Below are 12,125 nucleotides of genomic sequence, written 5' to 3'. Positions count from 1 at the left end.
AAGCCAAGCAGGTGTGAGTCTGGCTTTTAGAACACTGATAGTTGGTTCTTACTGAGCATGCCCGATGTTATCATTGGGTTCCAGCCAAAATTTCTTAAATTAATTAAACATCAGCCAGGTATTTTTTTAACTTTTAAACTGCAGAAGATGGTATGGGGCAAGGTCATTAACAGGATTACAGGTACTCTGTAAACATGGCTGATTTTTAATGAATTTCAAAAAATTATGAGAACTCTGACAGAAAGAAGTCCAAAAGTGCCCTGGGTTTTCCCCTGCTCTTTTTAGACTTTGAACTCTTTATTCTCTCTGTTTTGTGTATCGTCATGAAAATTGAGAGGGTTGTTAAGCAAGCGTTTCTGAGTTCAGGACTATAATTTTTGTAAAATTTTATTTTGAAATGAGCTTATGGGAAGCATCAGAATGGCATGGAGTGTATTTTCAATTTAACATTGCAGAATGTGAAAAATTCACACTGGCTATACTGTATAATCCCAGAACCAGCAATTCCAGCCAAATTCCTAGACCTAGCTGAATTTTACTGACATATAGTTTATGTCAAGCAAAAGATCACATCAGCAAGAGGTCATATTGTAAGCAAATATTGTATAGGACGGGAGTCACCAACCTGGTATCTACGGCTGCCATAGCAAAATGTGCAGGTACCCTTCTAAGTGATTTCTGTGAAATGAGCCAGCCTAGGTGCTCCTGTCTATCGGTGCTTTTAGCCAATGGGTTAAGTCAGAGCTGTGACTGATAAATGACTTGTTTGGACGCCAGGCAATAGGAATCCCTGGGGTCCAAAAGAGCTGCTGTTTTCCACTTCCTTTTAGTGCACTCTTCCTGTTCGTCGTTTTTCCAGTCCTTGGAATCACCAGCTTGCCTTGCATTTCCCCCTAGCAACCAGGGATGCATCTTTCCTGTGGTGAGTTCACTTGAGATCAGGTGGTCCCTAGAAGTTATTTTCTGCAAATACTACTACACAGTAAGTGTGGATGAATGTTAAAGAATCCCCATCCCCCCAAAAGGCAAGTATCAAAACTTTGCAAAGAGGCTTAAGTATGTCTCCTACTTTGCAGAAGCTAAAGTCTAGGGACTCGTTATGAATTCAATGTACAGTTAAATTACAATAGAATGGCATACATAACTATTCCAAAATCTTTTGTGTTTATTGTGGCTTACTTCTAGGTATGTTGGTACAGGATGGAACCCAAGCTTTTGTTGGCATTGGGGGAAGTCAGGGTTGGTGTGTCTTTAACAGCTGCATGGCCAGCAGAAATTCAACAGGTCAAACCTTTTCTGGTATGGAAATGCAACTATGGGAAAAGTTTCACCTTGACTACTATCTAATTTTATGCTATCATTTTGTGACTGGTGCCCCCAACACTCAAAAATTTGAAATGTGCTCTCTGGTCCAAAAAGGTTGGCGACCACTGGTATAGCAGTTAAAGTGCCACTCTAGGATTAAGGGGATCCAGGTTCAGATAGCCCACTCTACCATGAAACTTGATGGGCTATATTGGGCTCTCTCTCAGCTTTACCTCCCCTCAACAGGGTTGTCTGATGATGAACTGGGTGGGTGGAGGGAAAGACCATGTAGGTAACCCCAAATGCTTTGACAGAAGAGTGAATTAAAAATGTAACAACTACTAGACAACTGGCTGATGCTTAACACATCCATACACAAACACCTGCAATGGCTTCAGCTATTAACTTTTCTCATCAAGGGTACAGGAGCATTCAAATTACCGAGTAATGTAATTTGAGAAGCAACCCCAAGGGTCACCTTACTGAGAGACTGAAAGCAAGTTTTAGAAGTGAAATAGGCTAACACTCAAGTTTGCTCATTTCTCCTTTTAAAGTATATTCTCTCTGAGGGCTTTCATTATTACTAACACTTTTACTGCAGTCTAGTTTTCTTAGGATAGAAATTACGCTGGGCATGATTAGGCTCCTCATTTCAAATAAGACTTGCTATGTCTTTTGACCTTTCTATTATCTACATAATGGGCCTCAATGCATTCAAACAGATTCACCTGAACAGCAAGGATGGTACTTTTCATTCAACCAAGATTAATGTTGATGTATAATCCCCCCAGCCCTCTTTATGCCATGCCATGGCCCTACAAAGTAGGTAAATATTTAAACATATATCTGAGCATGAGCAAGCCATATACTTCTGTACTGGAGCGACACTGAATAAAATCAAGGAAGTCAATTTCAGAAATAAAATACAACATGAATACTAAAATTAAATGCTGTATTAATTAAAGGTAAGTCAATTCCAAACCTCTGCATTTCTGTTTTCTGTTTAAGTTATTGTACACTGCTTAGAGATTTTTGAAATGTTAAACTGTTTACAAATGCTTTTAAATAAATGCATAAAATAGATAAATAAGAGAAATTATTTTGAGAAATTGGTAGAAGTCACAAGTTAGTGAGGGAGCCCATGGTTTGCATGATGACGGTCCCAGCATCTCTAGTTAAAAGGATTGGAGGAAGCAGGGCTGGGAAAGACTTTTAACTGAGACCTTGCCAGTCTCAGGCAAGGGGTCAACACAGCTCTCACAGATATGTCTATATTGGGAAAGGCTTCCCTAGCATCCTATGAATACCCTGAGTCTCCAATGATATGGCACCCTGAGACTATCCCGGGTCTCTCCCAATTTGGCTGCAGTGTCTTCTGTTGCTGCAAATAGGCTAGGAAAAAAACCCTTCTATGTGTTTGGTAACACCCCCACCAAAAAGGCCCCTTGCTCTGCAAATAGGTTTGAAATAGGTTTTTATAATAACAGAGAAGAAAGCACAAGGCTTGCAGCCTGGTCACAACCCCAAACCATGGTTTGGTATTATGCATAAACAGCCTCAGAGACTCTATAGCAAAGATGGGGAATCTGTGGCCCTGTAGATGTCATTGGACTACCATTATCCCTGATCATTGGCCATGCTGACTGGGGCTGATGGGAGTCAGAATCCACCATCTAGAGGACCACAGGTTTCCCAGCCCTGCTCAGTAGAAAGGTTTGACCAGTTTCCAGGGACAAAGTCATAGACTTAAGTGCTCTGAAGACCTTTCTAGATTTTCCATTTCTCCTACTATTTGCCTAGACATTGTCATGCTCTCCATGTGTTTCTCTCTCTCCCCCCACTTCATCAACCTCAAAAACTTTGATTAATAGTCAGGGTATAAATACTTCTAAATAACAGATATCTTTCAATGCTTTTAAAACATTAATTTGGGGATGGACGATTGGTTCAGTGCTGAGGTCCACTGGGAAATGTTTTATACACTATGACTACTTAGCATAGAATCTCTGCAGCGCCTACTGAAGACCTTCCTCTTTCAACAAGCCTTTTAAGTAGAGACCTTATCCCAGTCCAAATCTGTGTTGGAATTGCTTTTTAAGATGGTTTAAAAGCTTTTTTAAAAAGATGTTTTTAAAGATGTTTTGTTTTAATATATTTTAGTCTGTTTTTATGATGTTTTAGAGTGTTTTTTGTGCTTTTGTTTGCTGCCCTGGGCTCCTACTGGGAGGAAGGGCGAGATATAAATTTAATAAATAAATAAATGACACAGGTGAATACTTGAAAAGCAGAGTATGCTACTGATTAATTTTTACCCATTACCTGTCTTATAAAGAAGTCTCCGTGAATTAGAGATACAATTCCAAAGTTTGTATATTTAAAAATATGATCCATCAGCCACATCATCTGACGAACAACCTGGGGAAGTTCAGATAAGAACCTGTCAGAACATTCCAAAGTAATACAACCAATAAGCAAGCCAATATAAAAAGTTAAACATAGCAACCCTTCAGAAATCCATTTTCCTTACCAAGAAGATTGAATATAACTGCTGTCATAGAGAATACCCATGTACAAACGTACCATTAAAAGGCTATTAGCTTTGAATAGTCTTATTTTCAAAGACATCATCTCCCAGCATTCTACTTCCACTCAGTCCCCAAGATCATCACTATTTCCATTTTACAGAAAAAACTAAGATTCTGTTTGTAAAACATTTTGGATAAATCTTTGTTGTTGATGATTTAAAAATAAAAGCAGTCACTTCCAATTAATCTGTAAAGGTTTTAAAATGCACTTCTTAAAATAGGTTATTTTCTTCTTTTCAAATTAATATTTTCTTTGATTTGATTAAGTGGATGATTAACCTGTGCTTGCTTTCTTGTAAAAGAGTGCAACAGAATATGAAGGAAAATCTAAGACATGCTTCCCAGGACAAACTGTACAAGAATAACACATATTCAATGAAATATGTATTGTATTCTTTACATTGCTCTGTTTTAAAAGGAGAAAATATCTATTTAATTTTTTTTTAATGTTCAAATGTTCAGTGTGGAAAAGGAGTTTTGAAATATGACAATACTGGCAAAAACTCATCTGTTTTTCTATTTTTCTCTCTCCCACCATAGGTACCACAAACATGCCTGTATATATACATTTTGTCTTATCATACTTAACAGCTTCTTTAAATGCTACAAATTTCCTATACAGAAAGCACTGTCAAGATACGAAAAAAACATGAAGACCATATAAATTGTTGTGTCTACCAATCACATTCATCTATTTTCTGCATATATAAGTATAGGGAAGCCGTGGCCAACACCACCTTCTCAACATAAAAACGTGTTGTGAAAACAGATGCATATAGGAACTTCTTTACTTTTTCCTATATGAAAATACTTGTTGCGTAGGCAGTTTCTATGTAGGAAATTTGTGGTATTTAAATAGTTACAAAATTGTAAACCTTCTGGATAGAAAATTCAGGTTCCTCCTTAATCTAGTTACTCAATAAACATTCAGCCTCAACATATCTGGAAGACTGCAAGTAAGAGCAGACAATGTTGGGCTAGATCAATAATCCTCAATCTTTTCAAAACACATCTTTAGCTCAAATGTACCTTCAGGGAACCAGTTTTTAATTTTACACACTATATATTTATATGTTGCTAGTGCTGCTGTTTAAATGAGGTTGCAACCCACCAGTGGGCTCCAACCCATCAGTTGAAGACCAATGGGCTAGATGGATGAAAGATCTTGCTCAAAATACCCCCCTATATGTTTTACTGGTGTTGGGTGTGCAGCTGGTATTTAATTAAGGGATTGCTACTAGACATGATGGTATGCTCTGCCTCCATAGTCAGAGGCAGTACACTTCTGAATACCATTTTCTTAAAACTGAGCTGAAGTCCTGTTTATGGGCTTCCCATAGGCACCTGTACTGGAAAATATGAGCAAGAAAATTGTATTTCAAGGAGAAAGATGGTGCTCAGCTATTGCCTCTTTAATGCCTTATCTGGGGCCTATGTAGGAGCCTGAATTTGCTTAATAATATGCTTTTATATGTAGATGTGCCATTGCAATATTGAGTCTCCTTTTGTGTCTTTTGGGGAGTTAAGTCTGTGTAGGAATGAAGAATGACAGAAGCTGTCAGAGGAGGTGCTGTGAGCTGCAGCTCATAGCCAGAGAAAGGGGGGTATATCTGGGGGCCTGGGGGCTTCAGAGTTTCCAAGCATCCTATCTGCATGAGACCCAGCATAGGAATACTTGGTTATTTTTATGGGCTAAGCAACCCCCTCTGAAGTAAAGTTAGCCTATGGCTTTAAAGGCCACGAGAATGGAATGTGAATGGCTTAGCTTCAGTAGCATTATAGAAGTGTATATAAGATTGAGAGTGCCCCAGCTCAGGGGAGATCCCATGAGACAAGGAGAAAGAGGAAGGTACAATTTTATGACTGTCAGGTCAGCCATTGCTATAACAACCAAGGGGATTCTCTAGCAACTGAAGGGTCATAAGATTCTGTTTCTTCTTTGCTTTATGCTACACACCCTCATCCTATGAATAAAAGCGGTTAAAGCACATTTAGTGTTTCTTTCATTGCCCAACTAATTCCTTTAAAGAACATTTACCTCTGTGGCCGTACAGCATCTGGTTGGGCATTGTGAGAACAGAATGTTGAACAAGATGGGCCATTGCCTTGATTCAGTAGGCTCTACTTATCTTGGGATTGGTTAATCTATTTCAGTGTAAACTTTGCTGAACCAGTATATTATATTTGTTACATTAATAATAACCACTGATTGGTGAATTGACTCATTGTAATTTGGAATCAGGCAGTCACGTTACTAAACCAGGGTTATAAACTCAGACAAAAGCTTTCCTGTGTTTTTTATTTATTTATTTTATTTATTTAATTTAATTTATATACCGCCCTAAGCCCAAGGGCTCTCTGGGCGGTGTACATAAAATAAAGCAATCAGGAATATATAAATACAATAAAACAATAGAATCAAACCAACGAAGGTAAACAAAAATAATCAAACAGTAGCAAAATACAACAATACATATAATACGCATTAAAATGCCTGGGAATATAAAAAGGTTTTCACCTGGCGCCGAAAAGATAGCAGCGTCGGCGCCAGGCGCACCTCATCGGGGAGACCATTCCATAGTTCGGGAGCCACAACCGAAAAGGCCCTATTTCTAGTCACCACCCTCCGAGCTTCTCGATGGGATGGTACTCGGAGGAGGGCCTTAGATGTTGAGCGCAGTGTATGGGTAGTTTCATATTGGGAGAGGCGCTCCACCAGGTATTGCGGTCCCATGCCGTGTAAGGCTTTATAGGTCAAAACCAGCACTTTGAATTTAGCCCGGAAACAAATAGGAAGCCAGTGCAGACGAGCCAGAATGGGTGTAATATGAGCGGACCTTCTTGTCCGCGTCAACAATCTGGCTGCTGCATTCTGGACTAACTGTAGTTTCCGAACTGTCGTCAAGGGCAGCCCAACGTAGAGCGCATTGCAGTAGTCCAATCTAGAAGTTACCAGAGCATGAACAACTGAGGCGAGGTCGTCACTGTCCAGATAGGGACGTAGCTGGGCTACCAATCGGAGATGGTAGAAAGCATTCCTTGCCACTGAGGCTACCTGAGCCTCAAGAGACAAGGAAGAGTCGATAAGAACTCCCAAGCTACGAACCTGTTCTTTCAAGGGGAGTGTAACCCCGTCCAGAACAGGGTGAACATCCACCATCTGGGCAGAGAAGGCACTCACTAACAGCGTCTCGGTCTTGTCTGGATTAAGCTTCAGTCTGTTAGCTCCCATCCAATCCATTATCGTGGCCAGGCAACGGTTTAGTACGTTAACAGCCTCACCTGAGGAAGATGAAAAGGAGAAATAGAGTTGCGTGTCATCAGCATACTGGTGACAACGCACTCCAAAACTCCTGATGACTGCACCCAGCGGCTTCATATAGATGTTGAAAAGCATGGGGGGCAGTACCGATCCCTGTGGGACTCCACAATGGAGAGTCCAGGGTATCGAGCAGTGTTCCCCAAGCACTACCTTCTGTTGACGACCCACCAAGTAGGAGCGGAGCCACTGCCAAGCATTACCCCCAACTCCCAACTCCGTGAGCCTTCCCAGAAGGATACCATGGTCGATGGTATCAAAAGCAGCTGAGAGATCAAGGAGAATCAACAGGGTCACACTCCCCCTGTCCCTCTCCCGACAAAGGTCATCATACAGGGCGACCAAGGCTGTTTCGGTACCAAACCCAGGCCTAAAACCGGATTGAAACGGATCAAGATAATCAGTGTCATCCAAGAGCCCCTAGAGCTGGTTGGCCACCACCAGCTCCAGAACCTTGCCCAGGAACAGAACATTCGCCACAGGTCTATAGTTGTTCAAGTTATCTGGGTCCAAGGAGGGTTTCTTCAGGAGTGTTACGATCTTTTGAAGCATCCCTGAATTTTTGTACACGTGAGTCACCAAAGTGTGTCTTGCTAATACACTATGCATAATTTGAAATTCTTTTTCTATCTCATGAATCTTAAGTCATCCTTCTCTGATTGGCCATTATCATGTATGCTTTGTCTATAATAATGAGTAGATCAACATGGAAGCACAGGCAGAGGCAGCAGCTATGAACACATCAAACAGAGGCAGCAATAATGCATTCATGTTTGTTGGAGGACTCAACAGGTTGCTGCGGCCCAGAAGGAGACTGTTCCTGCTATGTCTAATTGCAGGAGAAAGAGCCCAGTTCCAACAAGTGGTTTTCTGGGAAGCGTTAACTGCAGAAGTGGTAGACTCCTTCACTGATTTTTGCTATTTAATCCCTATGTGCAGTGGGAGACTTACATGGATAGTGTTAACAGTCAAACCATAAACAGCAGCATTCATGTAAGTCTCCCACAGCATATATGGGTTAAATAGCAAATGTAAATGACATAGAATAGCTTCTGGTATTTATTCATCCTGTGTCACTGTTAAACTGTTGTTGTTACATGCCTTCCAGTCGATAACAATTTATGGTAACCCTATGAATCAGTGACCTCCAACAGCATCTGTCGTGAACCACCCTGTTCAGATCTTGTAAGTTCAGGTCTGTGGCTTCCTTTATGGAATCTATCAATTTCTTGTTTAGCCTTCCTCTTTTTCTACTTCCTTCTGTTTTTCCCAGCATTATTGTCTTTTCTAGTGAATCATGTCTTCTCATTATGTGTCATTGTTATGGGTTGGGGTTGAGATGGATAATTTCTCTGAGTCCTCTTCCAGCCTCTGATTTGGAATCCTGTGCCTGGGGGTGAGAAACCTGCTCTGTTGGTCAGATGAGTTTCTTTTGTTAATCTAATAAAGTGGCCAGGTGGGTTAATGGGTCTATCAGGTGCCCACCAACTGGTGAATGAGCCAGGGAGATCCTTTTCTCATTGGAACTCTTCAGGAGAGCCTTCCCCCCCTCCTGGGGCCGAGGAGAGGCTTGTGTTTTTTGTTGTGTCTGAAAAAGGCTGGGAACTGGAGGCAGGCAGAGAGACTGGATCTCTGCACCATTGCTTTGGGGTGCCTCTGTAACCCTGATGGAAAAGCTGGATATTGGACCGTGGATGCCTTAAACCCTTCCATCCTTAGCTCAGGCTGGAATGTGTGCAAATAAATAAACCATATTTCATAAAGACCCCAAAGTCTCCACTGACCTTCTTCACAAGGAAACCAAACCCCGGGCCAGCACAGGGACCCCTAGAAATCTCACCGCTTGGAGATTGGGGCGGTACACAATAGTATGATAACCTCAGTTTATCATTTTAGCTTCTACTGACAGTTCTGATTTAATTTGTTCTAACACCCAATTATTTTCAAAGTGTGCTTTATTTGGCAAGAACTGTCTCCAGTACATAAAAGGAAAAATAAAGGAGTGTTTGCTATCCCTGAATGTCCATTGCTTTGCTTCATATTCCTTGGTAACATTCACTGTGCAACTTCACCATCAACTCCTCCTTTTGTCAGAAGCTGACAAGGCAAAGTAACTGTTTGTTTGTGCCTTCCCTAAATCATTTGGTTTGATCTACGTTCCTGGGCCACATGGATTGTTAAATTATTTCTGCCCTGCAAACACTTCTGGTGTCTGCGTGCCCTGCTTCTGAAGCATAGCCATTTGGAGGATTTGGGTTAATCTGTAGGGGAAGAAGGGAGGTTAGAACACTAAATGGATGCAGATTTGTACCTCAGGGCTAGGTACTGGATTTAACAGTACCTTCCAGTGCTATGATTTTGAGGAAATTCTCAAGAGGGCCTACCCAGTATGGAACAATTACATATACAAAAATAGCATACCGTGCCTTTGTCCTGAAGGCACATCATTAGAGTGCAAACATCTCCTGTTGCTTGATGGTTCACCAGCATCACAGCTTCATCTTCTGAAATGGTTTTAACATCATCTCCCCATTCTATGACTATTTAAAAAAAGAGGAAAAGAGAACTTATTTTAAAAATCAAGTATTTTAAAAAGTTACAAAGTATTTGAAATGGTTATTACAAGCTAATTTAAACTATATAATATTTGAGTTAGGCAAAGACTGAGCACTACAGAACTGGTCAAATACGTTCAGAAGACATTCTAGCAGAACGCATGAATTTATAAATTTATAAACAACATGCACCAGTTAGAGGAGGAAACTCTCAAATTAACTTTTTTAAAAAAGCATATATTATATTTATTTCAGATGTTTACATACCACTTAATATTTCAAAAACCTGCTGGGAGAAAGGGCGGGATACAAATCAAATAAATAAATAAAATAAGCAGCGTACAGTCTAGAAATACACCACCATCATCTTCATTTATATCCCACTCTTCCTCCCAAAGAAAGCACAAGGTGGCCAACAGATGATAAAGCACTAAAACATGTTAAAACATCTTTTTTTTTTTTAAAAAAAGAACATCTTGTTGTTGTTATGTGCCTTCAAGTTGATTACGACTTATGGCGACCCTATGAATCAGTGACCTCCAAGAGCATCTGTCATGAACCACCCTGTTCAGATCTTGTAAGTTCAGGTCTGTGGCTTCCTTGATGGAATCAATCCATCTCTTGTTTGGCCTTCCTCTTTTTCTACTCCCTTCTGTTTTCCCCAGCATTATTATCTTTTCTAGTGAATCCTGTCTTCTCATTATGTGTCCAAAGTATGAAAGAACATCTTAAAAAACATATTAAAAAACAATTCCAATACAAGAGCTGTTTGGGATAAGGTAAAATGTAAATGCACTGCCTTCAAGTCGATTCTGACTTATGTATACAGTAGGGCCCCGCTTTACAGCGATTCGCTTTACGGCAATTTGCTAATACAGCTGTCTCAATTAGATGCAATTAGACTAAAGCCCCACTCATACGGCGCTTGTTCAGCTTTTATGGTGGTTTTCGGGCATCACGCACCATTCTATTCCATGAGTTCCGCTTTACAGCAGTTTTTGCTTTAAAGCGGGGGTCCGGAATTAACCCGCCATATGGTGGGGCCCTACTGCGTATCATTAAAACAGAAACAGCCTAAAACAGCAATATAAAAACACATAAAAGCATACACATGCAAATAAAACAGAAATTAACTCAAATATCCTTACAAAGGCTCAAATATATAATCTCCCAATTTGATTATTACGGTGTTGTTTTTCAAAATTCCCAGTTACAGCTGCTGTTAAATTTAGAGATTTAAGGAAAATTTCTACAGAAATATTGAATTTAGCACATCATTACTTGAAATGTATCAGCACTTTTATTATTAAACTTTATATAGTGATATTAATCACACATTGATTCAAAATATCACCAGTGGCGGAGACAAGAAAGGAAGAAAGGAAAGGGCTGGTTAAGGTGAAAACTTTCTAGAAAAGATGGGCTTTGAGGAAGAAAAAAGAAAAAGGTAACACTCCCAGAAATATTTTGGAAGAGAGTGCTAGGCATTTGCAACAGGAAGCAAAAATAGGAGTCAGGACTGTGGAGTCGGAGTCTGAAGTAATTTTGGGTGGAGTCAGAGTCGGTAGAAATGTACTGACTCCGACTTCAAAATAAAATTAATATTTTAATATTGATATTATACAGCCACGAGAGTGGCTGTATACTATAGTCAGCGGGGATTTTTCACATTCCGCAATGTTAAATGGAAAATATCCCCCCATGCCATAAGCTCATTTCAAAATAAAACCTTACAAAACTTATAGTTCTGAACTCAGAAACGCTTCCTTAACAACCCTGTCAATTTTCATGGCGATACACAAAACAGTCAGAGAGAATTGAGAGTTCAAAGTCTAAAAAGAGAGAAAAAAACTCAGAGCCCTTTTGGACTTTTTTCTGCGAGTTCTCATAATCTGTTGAAATTCATTAAAAATCACCCTTGTTCACAGAGTACCTGTAATCCTAATACTGACCTTGCCCCATACTCTGACCTTCATCTTCTGCAGTTTAAAAGTTAAAAAAAATGCCTGGTTGATTTTTAATTAATTTAAGAAATTTTGGCTTGAAGCCTATTATAACGCAGGGCATGCTCAGTAAGAACCAACTGTCAGTGTTCTAAAAGCCTCACAGCTGCTGGGCTTGGCTAATCAGAGGGCCACACCCACACCAGACTTGATTTCACTTGAGACAGTCATGGCTTCCCTCAAAGAATCCTGGGAAGTGTAGTTTGTGAAGGGTGCTGAGGAGACTCCTATTCCACTGAGAGAATGGTTTAACAGTCAGCCACTCTGATTAAAGGTCTGTGAGAGAAACAGGGTGTCTCCTAGTAACTCTCAGCACCCTTCACTAACTACACTTCCCAGGATTCTTTGAGAGAAGCCA

The 12,125-nt window shown here is 40.1% G+C and overlaps 1 protein-coding gene across 2 annotated transcripts in view; it reads right to left on the bottom strand.

Moving 5' to 3' along the window:
* LPGAT1 (lysophosphatidylglycerol acyltransferase 1) overlaps nt 1–12,125 on the bottom strand; it is a 133,480-nt gene that overhangs the window by 74,420 nt on the left and 46,935 nt on the right. For both annotated transcript variants that reach the window (XM_061625270.1, XM_061625271.1), the window contains exons 4-5: nt 9,631–9,749; nt 3,625–3,720 (exon numbers count right to left, since the gene is read on the bottom strand). In XM_061625270.1, the coding sequence (XP_061481254.1) occupies nt 3,625–3,720; nt 9,631–9,749 (215 nt within the window). The remainder of the gene's footprint in view (nt 1–3,624; nt 3,721–9,630; nt 9,750–12,125) is intronic.

This window comes from Rhineura floridana, chromosome 4 (genome assembly GCF_030035675.1).
Source record: "Rhineura floridana isolate rRhiFlo1 chromosome 4, rRhiFlo1.hap2, whole genome shotgun sequence".
NCBI lineage: Eukaryota > Metazoa > Chordata > Lepidosauria > Squamata > Rhineuridae > Rhineura > Rhineura floridana.
This window is presented reverse-complemented; position numbering and strand designations above follow the sequence as displayed.